Source organism: Staurois parvus, unplaced genomic scaffold, assembly GCF_062004578.1.
Source record: "Staurois parvus isolate SC_StPar_1 unplaced genomic scaffold, SC_StPar_1.0 ptg000706l, whole genome shotgun sequence".
Lineage (NCBI taxonomy): Eukaryota > Metazoa > Chordata > Amphibia > Anura > Ranidae > Staurois > Staurois parvus.
This window is the reverse complement of record NW_028318502.1, coordinates 2,831,457-2,848,662: the sequence shown is the minus strand read 5'-3', so window position 1 is coordinate 2,848,662 and position 17,206 is coordinate 2,831,457. Positions and strand designations below refer to the sequence as shown.

General features: G+C 49.6%; 1 protein-coding gene across 1 annotated transcript in view; it reads left to right on the top strand.

Moving 5' to 3' along the window:
* Window positions 1–17,206, top strand: part of LOC149445870 (vomeronasal type-2 receptor 26-like) — an 86,279-nt gene that overhangs the window by 52,384 nt on the left and 16,689 nt on the right. Inside the window, exon 5 of the mRNA XM_089653329.1 lies at window positions 15,096–15,219. Within this exon, the coding sequence (XP_089509455.1) occupies window positions 15,096–15,219 (124 nt within the window). The remainder of the gene's footprint in view (window positions 1–15,095; window positions 15,220–17,206) is intronic.

The window sequence follows — 17,206 nt, the reverse complement described above, 5'->3', positions numbered from 1 at the left end:
GTGAAAAAGGCCACCATTTTTGAACGGTAGCGAGGGTCCAACAAGGTGGACAGCCAAAAGTCATCCCTCTGTCTGATGGTTATTATTCGGCTGTCGCTACGCAAGCAACCGAGCATGCTATGGGCCATTTGTGCCAAGGAATGCGAGGGATTCCCTGCCTCCATCTCCACAGCATACTGCCACGGTGCGTCTGGGTCCTCTGTCTCCTCCTCCTCCTCCTCTACCAGATGCTCCTGCTCCTCCACTCCTGTCCGCTGAGTGGAAAAACCACCCATTTCACTCAATAATTCCTGAGCACAAATGTCCTCCTCTACCTCCTCCTCTTCTTCCTGTCCTGCCCCCACAGGGGTCATGTGGCGTTGAGATCTGTGCACCACGTCTACCACACCCTGACCAGCCATTGTTAACAGCATTTGTTCCAGGACGTGCAACAGAGGAATGACGTCGTTCATCCCATAGTCCTGCCGACTCACGAATAGCGTGGCCTCCTCAAAGGGCCTGAGCAAGCGGCAGGTGTCACGCATGAGCTGCCAATGGCTGACATCGAAGTTACACAGGGGAGTACCTTTATCCGCTTGTAACATCAGGAAATCGGTGATGGCCTTTCGCTGTTCGTAAAGGCGGTCTAACATGTGTAGGGTTGAATTCCACCTTGTTGCAACGTCGCAGATCAGGCGATGCTGTGGAATTCCGTTCTGCCGCTGCAGCTCAAGGAGGGTGTGCTTTGCGGTGTAGGAATGGCTGAAATGCATGCAAAGTTTACGTGACATTTTAAGGATGTCTTGCAGTGGGATGGTGGATTTTAGGAACCGCTTGACAACCAGATTGAACACGTGAGCCATGCATGGCGCATGGCACAACCTTCCTTGACGCAGAGCAGACACCATGTTCTTTCCGTTGTCGGTCAACATGGTTCCGATTTTCAGTTTGCGCGGAGACAGCCATCTGTCGATTTCTCTGTTCATTACACTCAGAAGTTCCTCCCCTGTGTGACTACGTTCGCCAAGGCATACCAGGTGCAGCACAGCGTAACACCGTTGCGCCCTGCACATGTGATATGCCGGTCGGGTAATGGGACTTGGCACGGGGGTGGCGGCTGAGGACACGAAGGAAGAAGAGGTGGTAGAGGCGGACATCTTTTGTAGACCAAGGACGTGCAAACGTGGAGGCAAAAGCGGCGTGACCTGTCCAAGTTGCTGGTGCGGCTGTGCCGGCACCACGTTCACCCAGTGGGCCGTAAATGACATGTACTGTCCCTGACCGTAGTTACAGCTCCACACGTCGGCACTGCCGTGCACTTTGGCAGAGACCGACATGCTCAAAGACTGTCCCACCATCTCTTCTACATGTGAATGCAGGGCTGGCACTGCCTTTTTGGCGAAGAAATAACGGCTTGGCACTCTCCACCGCACAAGCCATCATTTCTCGGAAAGGTGCTGAGTCCACCACTTGGAAAGGGATGGACTGCAGCACCAGCAACTTGGACAGGAGGACGTTCAGCTTTTGCACCGTCGGGTGCGTGCTCGCAAACTGTTGTCTCTTGGAAACGGATTCCAAGAAAGACTGCTGACGGAATCCGTGAAGAGGAGTAGCAGGAGAAGGAGCATCTGAACGAGCGGAAGATGCCAACGAGCGACAACTCCCCTCAGCAGAGGTGTTGGAGCCTTGACTGGCTGATAGAGGGTGATTGACGTCGGGTGACGGAGCAAGTAATGGAGCGGGTGATGGAGCGGGGGCTGGGGCAGGCAGAACCGCCGTATCTTTATCACGGTTTTCCCAGGCCACCAAATGGCGACGCTGCATATGCTGCCGCAACGCTGTAGTCCCAACATGGGCCCCCTGGCCACGCTTGACTTTCTGGCCACATAGTCGACATACGGCTACGTTTACTTCCTCGGGCGGCTTGACGAAAAATTGCCACACCGCCGAGTAGGAAACTTTGCCCCCGATACTCCTCACTGGCTGACTGCTACTTCCTCCGTGCACACCGGCACCACTACTGGCCATGGTGGTAGGCTGCAGTGCAGCTGGTGCTCTACTCCGTGGCCGTTTGCCTCCACTGACACTGCTGCGACCCTGCTGCCTCCTGGGCAACCCACCGACTGTTTTGCTCGCTGCCAAGCTGCCACCCTCTTCTCCTGATGATGCGGAAGCAATAGCCTGATGACGACGAGGCTGCCAAGTGCGATCAGCCTCATCATCATCAATTAGGGTCTCCGCCTCACTACTAGCCCCCTCGGCTGCGTGTGGGTCAGGAGACAGACCTGTCTCTAGACCGGCTACCGAGCCACTCTCCTCGCCACTACTTCTTCGCCTGGCTGCTGAAGAGGCGGATGTCTCCCCCCGTTCCTGACCGCCCTCTGTTAGCTCTTCCTCACTGTACAGTGGGGCTGAGCCCACAGCATGCGATACTTCGCTTGGTGAGGGAACACCAAAGGACAGGGGCAGGTAGAGGACACGTGATTTCAGTGGGCTTGCTCCCGGGCCATGCCAACTAACGGTTGTGTCTGACGTACCCACCGACCGTTGGCTGTAGGTGTCAGAGGTGACCTGGGAAGAGGAAGACGACCGAGCCAACCAATCGATGACGGCAGGGTTGTCGGTGGAGACACGACCGCTGGATGACACCGGGAGCAATGGCCTCTGGCTGCGACTAGTGCTGCCTCGACCCCTTCCTCTGCTGCCACGTCTGCTCGCTCCTAAAACATTGCCTCCTCTGCCACTCCTCTGCATGTTGTCTGACATACTCTTTAATTAAACGATTCTGTGTCCCTGAGTAACAATTCTGTGTCCCTGAGTAACAATTCTGTGTCCCTGAGTAACAATTCTGTGTCTGTCCCTGAGTAACAATTCTGTGTCCCTCAGTAACACTTCTGTGTCCCTCAGTAACAATTCTGTGTCCCTCAGTAACAATTCTGTGTCCCTCAGTAACAATTCTGTGTCTGTCCCTGAGTAACAATTCTGTGTCTGTCCCTGAGTAACAATTCTGTGTCCCTCAGTAACAATTCTGTGTCTGTCCCTGAGTAACAATTCTGTGTCCCTCAGTAACAATTCTGTGTCCCTCAGTAACAATTCTGTGTCTATCCCTGAGTAACAATTCTGTGTCTGTCCCTGAGTAACAATTCTGTGTCCCTCAGTAACAATTATGTGTCCCTCAGTAACAATTCTGTGTCCCTCAGTAACAATTCTGTGTCTGTCCCTGAGTAACAATTCTGTGTCCCTGAGTAACAATTCTGTGTCCCTGAGTAACAATTCTGTGTCCCTCAGTAACAATTCTGTGTCCCTCAGTAACAATTCTGTGTCTGTCCCTGAGTAACAATTCTGTGTCCCTGAGTAACAATTCTGTGTCCCTCAGTAACAATTCTGTGTCCCTCAGTAACAATTCTGTGTCCCTCAGTAACAATTCTGTGTCTGTCCCTGAGTAACAATTCTGTGTCCCTGAGTAACAATTCTGTGTCCCTCAGTAACAATTCTGTGTCCCTGAGTAACAATTCTGTGTCCTTAGGAACAATTCTGTGTCTGTCCATGAGTAACAATTCTGTGTCCCTCAGTAACAATTCTGTGTCTGTCCCTGAGTAACAATTATGTGTCCCTGAGTAACAATTCTGTGTCCCTGAGTAACAATTCTGTGTCCCTCAGTAACAATTCTGTGTCCCTCAGTAACAATTCTGTGTCTGTCCCTCAGTAACAATTCTGTGTCTGTCCCTGAGTAACAATTCTGTGTCCCTCAGTAACAATTCTGTGTCCCTCAGTAACAATTCTGTGTCCCTCAGTAACAATTCTGTGTCCCTCAGTAACAATTCTGTGTCTGTCCCTGAGTAACAATTCTGTGTCTGTCCCTGAGTAACAATTCTGTGTCTGTCCCTGAGTAACAATTCTGTGTCTGTCCCTGAGTAACAATTCTGTGTCTGTCCCTCAGTAACAATTCTGTGTCCCTCAGTAACAATTCTGTGTCCCTCAGTAACAATTCTGTGTCTCTCAGTAACAATTCTGTGTCTGTCCCTGAGTAACAATTCTGTGTCTGTCCCTGAGTAACAATTCTGTGTCTGTCCCTGAGTAACAATTCTGTGTCCCTCAGTAACAATTCTGTGTCCCTCAGTAACAATTCTGTGTCCCTCAGTAACAATTCTGTGTCCCTCAGTAACAATTCTGTGTCTGTCCCTGAGTAACAATTCTGTGTCTGTCCCTGAGTAACAATTCAGTGTCTGTCCCTGAGTAACAATTCAGTGTCTGTCCCTGAGTAACAATTCAGTGTCTGTCCCTGAGTAACAATTCTGTGTCTGTCCCTGAGTAACAATTCTGTGTCTTTCCCTGAGTAACAATTCTGTGTCCCTCAGTAACAATTCTGTGTCCCTCAGTAACAATTCTGTGTCCCTCAGTAACAATTCTGTGTCCCTAAGTAACGTTTCTGTGGCCTTAAGTAACGGTTCTGTGTCCCTAAGTAACGATTCTGTGGCCCTAAGTAACATTTCTGTGGCCCTAAGTAACGATTCTGTGGCCCTAAGTAACGATTCTGTGGCCCTAAGTAACGTTTCTGTGGCCCTAAGTAACGATTCTGTGGCCCTAAGTAACGTTTCTGTGGCCCTAAGTAACGTTTCTGTGGCCCTAAATAACGATTCTGTGGCCCTAAGTAACGATTCTGTGGCCCTAAGTAACGTTTCTGTGGCCCTAAGTAACGTTCCTGTGGCCCTAAGTAACATTTCTGTGGCTCTAAGTAACGATTCTGTGGCCCTAAGTAACGTTTCTGTGGCCCTAAGTAACGTTTCTGTGTCCCTAAGTAACGTTTCTGTGTCCCTAAGTAACGATTCTGTGGCCTTAAGTAACGTTTCTCTGGCCCTAAGTAACGTTTCTCTGGCCCTAAGTAACGTTTCTCTGGCCCTAAGTAACGTTTCTGTGTCCCTAACTCTCTCCCTCAATACAGCCAGGTCTGCCTCTCTTGAATGACTGGAGGCAAATGGAGAATTCTAAAATGGCCGCCATTTATAGCTCGACCATTACACAGTGCTGGCTGGCTGGCTGCTGATTGGCTAATGCGATCACATGTCATGAATGAATGCATTATGGGTCAGCGCGCCTTGTCTGCGCGCCTTCCCAGACATCCCCGCTCCGTCGCCGCACATGTCGCCGCCATTTTAGGAAAAATTTCGATTCGCGCATCCGAAGTTTGCTAATTTTCGGATTCGTCGCGAATCGAAATTTTCCTAATATTCGAAACGAATTCCACTTCGCCGAGTTCGATTCGCTCATCTCTAATAGCAGTATTAATGCCCCCAGCTTATATTTCTAACATGAAAACATGTCACCCACCTGTATGAGATTAATGCAAAGTTTATATAAAGCAGCCACATAAAACAGGATGCATAAGAAGAACATTCAGGAATTACAATTTAGCATAAATTGGGAGGTTGCAGTTATACCCGGGTATATGTGCATGTAGTATACAGAATACCTCCAACCATGGGTTATAGGCAGTCCGGTTGCAGGGGCCCCTGGAGAGGTGAGGGTCAATAAGATGCACGCTTCCACTTTAGATGCTGTGATGGCGTCCAAGTAACATGCGGATGAATGCACTGCTTGTCTGAAGATCAGCGATGCATCACCTAAAAGGATAAAATGCCCTATCTAGCCTTACTCTTAGTCCCTATCCCTAAACTGGGCTGTCACCGCAACCGGGCCTCTATCTGTCTAAGTGGCCGTCGGATGCCTAACCTACCTCTAGCCTAATCTATCCAACGCTCCCTATGCTAATCCTAGCTAAAGGGAGATCCAGACCAATAAGGCTCTTCAAGCAAAGAGGCTGCAAAGATACACTGCAATTAACAGAAAGTTCACCTGACAGTCTTATGCAGCTGAAAACACGGATCTATATATATATATATATAGACAACTATAGGGATTCTGCAGTGTAAATAGAATAATGATAATGAACCACAAATCCCTCTCTTACAGAGATATTAGGGTTCCAATACAGAAGTTGAAATATAACAGAGGCAGACCTAATCTGCTTCAGTAACAACTACATAGATAGCAGCCTTGTTAATCTGGATCATTACTCACAGAATTACCACACAGTTCTCCCCAGATACATAGCACATGGCAGGCTGGCACCCTCTGCCTGATACTTCCTGGAAAACAACTATATAACATCCTGGGGTTTCCTGACCTCCTTGTAGGGGCAGGAAGCACACCCAGGGACTTGTCTGTAATGGGACCTCTATGGTAGTGGCTGTATATGGATGTAAACAAACCACAACTAGTGTATAAAATAACAGTTCCCTACACTGTGATTGTGCTTTCAATTGTAAGCACACTGCTTTGCATTTCTCTGCTATGCAGAGCCATGAAAAGCAGTGTGCAGAAGCTGACAGGGGAGAGATCTGTATTGTTTACATCAATAATGCCTCATGATTACTGGGTGTAAGCGAGTAATCACTGGCCAGGACCCGGTGATTGACAGCCGAGGCTACGAACAGAGGCTGTTCCTACCTGGATATACAAAATCACGTATATATATATATGTGTGTGTGTGTGATTTTGTGCATATATGTGTATATATATATATACAGTGGGGCAAAAAAGTATTTAGTCCGCCACCAATTGTGCAAGTTCTCCCACTTACAAAGATGAGAGAGGCCTGTAATTGGCATCATAGGGAGACCTCAACTATGAGAGACAAAATGAGAAAACAAATCCAGACAATCACATTGGCTGATCTGGAAAGAATTTATTTGCAAATTATGGTGGAAAATAACCTACAAACAAGCAAGATTTCTGGCTCTCACAGACCTGGACCTTCTTCTTTAAGAGGCTTCTCTGTCCTGCACTCATTACCTGTATCAATGGCACCTGTTTGAACTTGTTATCAGTATAAAAGACACCTGTCCACAACCTCAAACAGTCACACTCCAAACTCCACTATGGTGAAGACCAAAGAGCTGTCGAAGGACACCAGAAACAAAATTGTAGACCTGCACCAGGCTGGGAAGACTGAATCTGCAACAGGCAAGCAGCTTGGTGTGAACAAATCAACTGTGGGAGCAATAATTAGAAAATGGAAGACATACAAGACCACTGATAATCTCCCTCAATCTGGGGCTCCACGCAAGATCTCACCCCGTGGGGTCAAAATGATCACAAGAACGGTGAGCAAAAATCCCAGGACCACATGGGGGGACCTAGTGAATGACCTGCAGAGAGCTGGGACCAACGTAACAAAGTCTACCATCAGTAACACACTACGCCGCCAGGGACTCAGATCCTGCAGTGCCCGACGTGTCCCCCTGCTTAAGCCAGTACATGTCTGGGCCCGTATGAAGTTTGCTAGAGAGCATTTGGATGATCCAGAAGAGGATTGGGAGATTGTCATATGGTCAGATGAAACCAAATTAGAACTGTTTGGTAGAAACACAACTCGTCGTGTTTGGAGGAGAGAGAATGCTGAGTTGCATCCAAAGAACACCATACCTACTGTGAAGCATGGGGGTGGCAACATCATGCTTTGGGGCTGTTTCTCCGCAAAGGGACCAGGATGACTGATCCATGTACAGGACAGAATGAATGGGGCCATGTATCATGAAATTTTGAGTGCAAACCTCCTTCCATCAGCAAGGGCATTGAAGATGAAACGTGGCTGGGTCTTCCAACATGACAATGATCCCAAACATACCACCCGGGCAACGAAGGAGTGGCTTCGTAAGAAGCATTTCAAGGTCCTGGAGTGGCCTAGCCAGTCTCCAGATCTCAACCCCATAGAAAACCTTTGGAGGGAGTTGAAAGTCCGTGTTGCCCAGTGACAGCCCCAAAACATCACTGCTCTAGAGGAGATCTGCATGGAGGATGGGCCAACATACCAGCAACAGTGTGTGCCAACCTTGTGAAGACTTCCAGGAAACGTCTGACCTCTGTCATTGCCAACAAAGGATATATAACAAAGTATTGAGATGAACTTTTCATATTGACCAAATATTTATTTTCCACCATAATTTGCAAATAAATTCTTTCCAGATCATCCAATGTGATTGTCTGGATTTTTTTTCTCATTTTGTCTCTCATAGTTGAGGTCTCCCTATGATGCCAATTACAGGCCTCTCTCATCTTTGTAAGTGGGAGAACTTGTACAATTGGTGGGGACTAAATACTTTTTTGCCCCACTGTATATGTGTGTGTGATTTTGCGTATATATGTGTATATTATTATTATTATTATTATGCAGTATTTATATAAGCGCCAAAGGGTATGCTCAGTGCTGTACAGTAGCAAAGGGGACGGAACATGAGACAAGACAGTAACAATACAATACACGAGGGGTTCGAGGGCCCTGCTCTTTCAAGCTTACAATCTAGAAGGGAGGGAAAGGTGGCACAGGAGGAGATGGCTGTGGGGGATGGAGTGGTGGGTGGAGTGAAGGAGGTTAGTTGTTAGGTGAGGTTGGGTGTTAGGTGAGGTTGGGGTAGGCTGCCCTGAAGAGGAGGGTTTTCAGGGTGCGCCTGAAGGTGAGGAGGGTAGGTGACATTCTGATGGATTGGGGTAGGGAGTTCCAGAGGATGGGGGAAGTCCTAGAGAAGTCCTGCAATTGGGCGTGTGAGGAGGAGACCAGGGAGCTAGAGAGCAGGAGGTCCTGTGAGGAGCGGAGGGCACGGGTAGGGTAGTATCTGGGTATCAGGTTAGTTATGTAGTTTGGGGCGGCATTGTGAGTGGCCTTGTAGGTCAGGGTTAGCAGCTTGAACTTGATGCGTTGGGCAATCGGGAGCCAGTGAAGGGATTGGCAAAGGGGGGTGGCAGATGTGGAGCGGTTGGTGAGGTGGATGAGTCTGGCCGCTGAGTTTAGGATCGACTGGAGTGGGGATAGCGTTCGTTTGGGTAGGCCAGTGAGAAGGGAGTTGCAGTAGTCCAGGCGTGAGATGATGAGGGAGTGTACAAGTTGTTTGGTGGTGTCTGGGGTGAGGAATGTGCGTATCTTGGAGATGTTGCGGAGGTGGAGCCTGTAAGATCTAGATAGCAGTTGGATGTGGGGTAGGAAGGAGAGGTGGGAGTCCAGGGTGGCACCCAGGACTTTGGCATGTGGGGTGGGAGAGATGGCGGCGTTGTTAGTAGTGATGGAGAGGATGGGGGGGGCACGGGGTGGGGGGAAGACCAGGAGCTCGGTTTTGGATAGGTTATGTTTGAGGAAGTGGAGTGACATCCAGTCTGATATGTCGTTTAGGAGGTGGGCAATGCGGGCGGAGAGTGAGGGGGTGAGGTGGGGGGTGGAGAGGTAAATTTTGGTGTTGTCGGCATAGAGGTGGTAATTGAAGCCGTGGGAGTGAATAAGTTTGCCAAGGGAGGAGGTATAGATGGAGAAGAGGAGGGGCCGAGGACAGAGCCTTGGGAGACCCTGACAGAGAGGGGGAGGGAGGGGGAGGTGGCAGTGTTGTAGGTGACTGTCAGGGCTCCGGGTATGACCAGAGGTGTGTGGACTGACACAGGGAAACGCAGGCTTCAGATATGGTATAAATAAGACAATTTATCAAGACTAACAATACAAATATAAACGCAGTGCACCAAACCCCAAGCTAACACAAATACATACAACAAGGTGAAACAAACCCAAACCTAAACTGATATAGAGACACAGGTACATACACATATAGAGCACAACGTAGTCAGGCAGGCCCGGTCGATAACTATCGGGCAGGTAGGTACAGGAGGAGCAGACGGAGAGTTGTCAGGTCATGAGCCGGGTACAGCAACTAACGGGCAGGTAGGTACAGGGGGTCAGGCAGAGAATGGTCGGGGTCACAAGCCAGGGATCAAACAGGAGAAGTCAGCAGAGGTTAGGATCAGGCAGGGTCGGCAACAAGTCAGGCGGAAACAGGAACAGGAATGCAGGTTACAAGATACAGGGGCCCATGGAAAAACACACACCAAGGCCCTGACTGTGAGTCTGGCCATTCCTTAAATACAACCCCTGCAATCAGCTTCAGGTGTTTTGGCTGATTGCAGGGGTGAGTCTCTGATTGCTGAGAGCCTCCGCTGGCCAGCCCTGGTACTGCAGCCCACAAGGCAGGTGAGTCCCACCGTTATTGGTAAGTCCATTCCTGACAGTACCCCCCCCTCAAGGAGCGGCCTCAGGATGCTCCAAACAGTCCTAGCTGGGTAAAATGTTCCACCGCCCGGGTCCGGTAACTGGCGGGATATCAAAGACTGGCCCGTCGGGCTGGGCACCGGACAGAGGCCCGTCGGGCTGGGCACCGGACAGAGGCCCGTCGGGCTGGGCACCGGATCACCAAGCGGAGCAGCGGGCACCAGCCACCAGGCTGGGCGGCAGGCACCGGGCCCCCAGGCGGAGCGGCAGGCACCGGGCCCCCAGGTGGAGTGGCGGGCACCGGGCGCCCAGGCAGGGCGGCGGGCACCGTGCTCCCAGGCGGAGCGGAGTGCACCGGGCCCCCAGGCAGGGGGACGGGCACCGGGCCCCCAGGCGGGGCGGTAGGCACCGGGCCCCCAGGCAGGGCGGCGGGCACCGGGTCATCTGGCAAGACCACGGGCCCCGAGCCAGGCATGACAGTGAGCTCTGAGTCAACCGGCACGACAGCGGGCTCCGAGTCAACTAGCACGACAGCAGGCTCCGGGTCATCAGGCATTGGATCGTCTGGCTCGACAGCGGGCATCGAGTCATCAGACACGACAGCGGGCATTGGGTCACCAGGCATGACAGCAGGCACTGGGTCATCAAGTACCGGATCGTCTGGCTCGACAGCGGGCATCGGGTCATCTGGCTCGACCGCGGGCATTGGGTCACCAGGCACGACAGCGGGCATCGGGTCACCAGGCACGACAGCGGGCACCGAGTCATCTGGCAAAACAGCGGGCACCGAGTCATCTGGCATGATAGGATCATCAGGCTGGATCAGTTCATCAGGCTTGGTACAGACATCAGGCTGGGTAGAGAAATCAGGCTGAAGTGCGGGTGCCGAGGCACCAGGCTGAACCACGGAAGGTGGGTTCTCAGACGGCAGGCTGACCGGTTTGGATACTGGCAGGATGGTACTGGTTGGAGAATTTTCGCTTTTTTCTGGTTTTAGTTACTGGAGTACTGTAAGTAAACGCAGGTCTGTAAACGAATGGAGCAGCTGAAGACAGAGAAGAGCTGGAGGATGGAACAGAGGAGGGAGCAGTTGCTACAGAGGACTTCTTTACAGGGTTAAAGAAAGGATAGGTGCAGTGAGTGGGAGCAGGGGACTGGTATGTGGTAGTTAGCAGAGTATACTGGGCCATCACTGGGGGTGCTGTTGGGGATGCAGGAAGAGTGCCTTGAGCAGAGGAATGATGTTGCAAGCTGACTGAGGCTGGGTGTAACAAATCTGTCCATGTCCGCAGTACTGGTTTAACAAAACTCAGCTTACACATACGGTCTGATCAAAGACTGCACTGCGCTTATGCAATCCATAAGCACATAAATGGACAAGTTGCATAATGCTCATGGAAACAATCTGGATCATACTCCAACAACCATACCAGTGATTCCACTTGATCCACACTAAATGGGGGAAAAAAGTAATTCCTGCTTTCAGGGGTACAGGACCGAGCCAACTCAGCACAAACCTGGATCAATGGCTGCACCTCAGAAAACTCTGTGCCCTGATCTACTAGGCAATGAGCGATCCTTATACACTCTAGTAGTTGATCTCTGGGATACTCCTTCAGAGTCTGATAAGCATAGTCTTTGTCCTCAAACACTAGCAGAGATAAATACACCACCTCATCAAGATCCATCCTTCCCAGCAACAATAAGCCAAGATGGCCTGCCTGTGCAGCCACTTCTGGTCAGGTTTTTGGGCCTTGGTGTATGTATGTCAGGGCTCCGGGTATGGCCAGAGGTGTGTTGACTGACACAGGGAAACACAGGTTTCAGATATGGTATAAATAAGAATTTATTAAGACTAACAATACAAACATAAACGCAGTGCACCAAACCCCAAGCTAACACAAATACATACAAGGTGAAACAAACCCAAACCTAAACTGATATAGATACACAGGTACATACACATATAGAGCACAACGTAGTCAGGCAGGCCGGGTCAATAACTATTGGGCAGGTAGGTATAGGAGGAGCAGGCGGAGAGTTGTCAGGTCACGAGCCGGGTACAGCAACTAACGGGCAGGTAGGTACAGGGTGTCAGGCAGAGAATGGTCAGGGTCACAAGCCAGGGATCAAACAGGAGAAGTCAGAAGAGGTCAGGATCAGGCAGGGTCGGCAACAAGTCAGGTGGAAACAGGAACAGGAATGCAGGTTACAAGATACAGGGGCCCATGGAAAAACACACACCACGGCCTTGACTGTGAGTCTGGCCATTCCTTAAATACAACCCCTGCAATCAGCTTCAGGTGTTTTGGCTGATTGCAGGGGTAAGTCTCTGATTGCTGAGAGCCCCCGCTGGCCAGCCCTGGTACTGCAGCCCACAAGGCAGGTGAGTCCCACCGTTATTGGCAAGTCCATTCCTGACAGTGACGCTGAAGGAGCGTTGGGAAAGGTAGGAGGTGAACCAGGAGAGAGCAGCGTCCTTGATGCCAAGGGAGTTCAGTTTGGCAAGGAGGAGAGGGTGGTCAACAGTGTCGAAGGCCGCGGAGAGGTCGAGGAGCAGGAGGATAGAATAGTGTCCATTGGCTTTGGCGGTTAGCAGGTCATTGGTGATTTTAAGTAGGGCGGTTTCGGTGGAGTGCAGGGGGCGGAAGCCAGACTGTAGGGGGTCAAGGAGGTTGTTATCAGTGAGGTGGGCACTTAGGCGATTGTAGACCAGGCGCTCAAGGAGCTTGGAAGTGAAGGGCAACAAGGAGATGGGTCTAAGGTTGTTAAGGTTAGTGGGGTCAAGGGAGGATTTTTTGAGTATGGGGGTGATGTGTGCGTGCTTTAGAGGGGAGGGGAAGGTGCCTGTGGAGAGGGAGAGATTGAAGATGTGGGTGAGGGAGCGGATGATGGAGGGGGGGGTGACTGGAGGAGCTGTGAGGGGATAGGGTCCAGGGGGCAGGTGGTGAGGCGGGCTTTAGTGAAGACCTTAGAGACCTCCTCAGAGGTAGTTGGGCTGAAGGAGAGGAGTGTTGGGGAGGTGATGGTGTGCGAGGCATTGGGTATAGTAGGGGGTAGTGCGGCTATGAGGTCGGGGGAAGGGAGGGTAGAGGGGTTGGAGGAGGGCAGGAAGCTGAGTGGAGAGGTGGATTGTGAGTTGACAATGTCCTTACGGATTGCGTCAATCTTGTTCTGGAAGTGAGTGGCTATCTCGTGGGCAGTGAGTGAGGTGCTGGGTGGGGGGGGTGGGGTGGGGGGGGGAGAGCAGGGATTTGAAAGTGGAGAAGAGCCGACGAGGACAGGTGGAGAGGGTATTGATGAGGGTTACAAAATAGGCTTGCTTGGCGGCGTGGAGGGAGGTGGTGTAGGCGAGGTAGGTGGCTTTATAGAGGGAGAACGCGGGAGGGGATCTAGTTTTGCGCCATAAGCGCTCCACTGCGCGACTGCGTCGTTTGAGAAATTTTGTGTGGTCATTTTGCCAGGGTCAAAGCGGTCGGGGTCTAATGCTATGAGTGGTTAGGGGTGCCAGGGAGTCAAGGGCAGCTAGCAGTGAGTCATTGTATGCCGTAGTGGCCAGGTCAGGGCATGACAGAGGGAGGATGCTGTCATACAGACGGTCAGCTGCTGGGTGGAGATGGGTCGGGTTCAGATTGCGGAGGTTACGGGTGATGGTTAGACACTTCAGGGGGGGGAGTTGAGGGAGGGGGAGATGGAGAATGTGAGGAGGTGGTGGTCAGAGAGAAAGAAGGGGGTGTTCGTGAAGTCGTAGGGGGTGCAGAGGTGGGAGAAAACGAGGTCCAGGGTGTTTCCGTTGGAGTGGGTGGAGGACTGGGTGTGCTGTGTGAGGGGGAAGGAAGAAGTGAGGGTGCGATGTAGAAGTGTTTTGGGGGAGTAGAGTGGTAGAGGGAGGCAAGTTTGGGGATGGAGGAGAGGAGAACGAGGAGGAGGAGTGCAGGTGGCATGCTAGGGTGGGCAGAATTCTGATCTGGTCAGAGAGGAGGGAGGTTTCGGTCAGGACATGAGGATGGGGAGAGTCCGTTATGCCGTGTCGGAGTTCATCAGTGACCGATCGTAGGAGGGGAGAAGGAGTGGTGGGCGGCTGGGGCCGCAGCGGGCTGGTTGCAGTGTGTGGGTGCTGTAAGCCGGCATCCGCGGGTGTTGTGGCACGGCGTCGGTGGGCACAGTGGTACGGCGGCTGGACGAGCCGTGGGACGCGGTGATAGGAGGTGATGAAAAACATATCAAAAAACAAAAAATTGGGTTAACTTGCACTTTAACATCTTTCCTGCCACCCTATAACAGATATACTGCTAGAGGGTGGCAGGGCTGCGGAAAATCACACACACACACACACACATATATATATATATATATATATATATATATATATATATGTATATATACACACATATATATGCAAAATCACACACACACACGTATATATATATATGTATATATATATATATATATATATATATATATATACAGTATATGTGTGTGTGTGATTTTGCGTATATATGTGTATATATATATATGTGTGATTTTGCGCAGCCCTGCCACCCTCTAGCAGTATATCTGTTAAAGGGTGGCAGGAAAGATGTTAAAGTGCAAGTAAACCCAATTTTTTGTTTTTCGATATCTTTGTCATCATGTCTCACTGTATTCAATTTTTATAAGTATTTCATTTTTGTGAATCCTTTTTAGCTTCTTACCCAGAGATCACTTCCTGTAGCAGGCTGACAACTCTAAACCACTACCTCAATATTAGCAGCAGCATTGTCAGCCGTCCATGAATCCTCCTCCAGGGTGAGGCAGTGGCTTAGTGCTGTCAGCCTGAAATAGGAAGTGTTGTTCCTGGCAGGATCTCCAGACTGTACACAGAGAGGCAAGATGGCGGCTCTACTGAGAAGCAGATTTGGGGTTTGTATGCACTTTAAAGTGCAATGGAAGCCAATGGATAAGGAAATACAGTAACACTTGGCCACACACTCCTATTGAACTTCCAATGGTATGTAACACAAGTAAACTTTTTTTTTTCACTTTCTTTTAGAAGTTGGAATCTCGCTGTGTGGACGCTTGTTTGCCCGGATACAGAAAAAAGCTAAAATCTTCAATCCACTCTTGCTGCTATGACTGTGCCCCATGTTCAGAAGGGCAAATATCTAATAAGACAGGTATACCTTATCTTACATATACAGTTTTATGTATTATTGGTTTTTAACTTTACATTGAAAGTCACATGTGGAAATGCTGTAACTATTTAACCTCTTGCCGATCGCAGATAGCCGAATGAAGGCTTCACTGTGAAAGCCATATGATGTCCTCCCCCGGGAGTGCACATCTGGCGATCTCAAAAATTCAAAAATGTTTACCTACTTACCTGTACAATCACAAGACATTCATAATACAACAGGAAGTTGGAGGAGGAGGAGCCTGAGCATGGCGGAGACGGAGAGAGTGGAGTAGACTCTCTCTGTTAACCCCCCCCTTCCCGGTTTACCCCCGGAGGTATCTTGCTGGCTGCGCCGTGGACTTACCCATGTAAGAGGGGGTCCTTGGCGGTTGAGAAGAGTCCGTGAGGGGATGTAGGAGGAGCAGGGTGTCACCAGGAGGTAAACCCGGAACAAGTGTCTGGTTGACAGGGAAGCAGCGGGTTCACGTGACAGCCGAGGGGAGGAGTGCTGGGAAGGAAAAAAACCGGCCGGCGTCCAAAGGAGCCGGAGAGATGCCGGCTTGAAAGGACAGCAACCTGCCTGCCACCTGCAACTGAGAGTGGATAAAGGAAGAAAGAGGGACCTCAGAGGAATCCCCCTAAAAGAGTGAGAACAAGGACAAGAGAGAACCCGGGAAGTTGAAGCTGCCTCACTGAAAGAGTTACAAGGAGGAGGGTGAGTGAGAGCGGCTGGACTGCATACTGTCCCTGTATATAATGACTGTATAAGGACCCATAATGTAGAGCTTGGGGAGGAATATACAGAAGAAACAGGGGGGATTCCTAAAGGGACGGAAGAAATGTGAACATTCCCAAGGAACTAGGCTTAGCACATACCCCAGAGATTAAAGAAAAGGAGATGGTCTTATAAGGAAAATGAAAAATAAAATAAGTAAAGGAAGTGGACCTAAGTACCCCCATTCTGGAACGATTAGGACATATACGTCCCAGTGAAATGTGACCCCAGAAAGATCTCCGGGGGTATGTGAAAGGAGTGTTATGGAAACCAGTTTGGATAATAGTGTCAGGACAGAAAGGGCTAATAATAGCCAACAAATATCAGAGGGAATGGAGTTGGGAGAAAATGAAGGAGAACTGCAAATCCCTAACAAAAAGGAGATGGCAGAAATGTTTAAAAACTTGGAAAAATCCATTAAGCAAGAGATGGGGATTATTCGGAATGATTTGGGACAATTACTATCCAGAGTAGAAGAAATGGAAGAAAAAATTAAAAAGCATGCCCAGGCTATTCCAGACTTAAAAAACCGGATAACAGAGATGAGGAAAGAACAAAAAAAAATTGCGATATATGTTGGAGATACTAGGAAATTGGCATAGGAGAAATAATCTAAGGATAAAAGGAGTTCCAGAGCTCACACAAGGAGAAGATCTAAGAGGGACAATGTGTGAAATTTTAAACTCCATCATGGATAAGCCTGGAACTGAGACATTCGATCTACATAATGTTTATAGGATATGAAGGTTTCAACGGGATCGGGTGGAAGAGAGAGCAAGAGATCTAGTTGTACAATTCCATAAATATGGAGAGAGGGAAGAGATATGGAAGAAGATAAAAGGAAGAACAAGTATTACACATGGAGGAAAAAATATACAAGTTTTTGTGGATCTGACTGCAGAGACAATGTGGAGAAATGTGGAGAAAGAGATCGCTGAAACCACTATTAGAACAGATGAAAAAACAGAATATACAATATAGATGGGGTAGCTCAGTGTGCTTAATTGGATGGAAGAATGGAGTTTCTGCATCTCTGAGATTCCCGGATGAATTAAGAGACTTTTGTGAGACATTTAATATCCAGGGAATAGAGATTCCAGGATAGGAGGAGGAAGAAGAAGGAGAGATATGTGCTGTGGGAAAAGAGGAATGGCAGCTAGTTAGAAGGAGAAATAGAGAATTGACAGAAAGGGGGACATTGGGGGTATCGGGT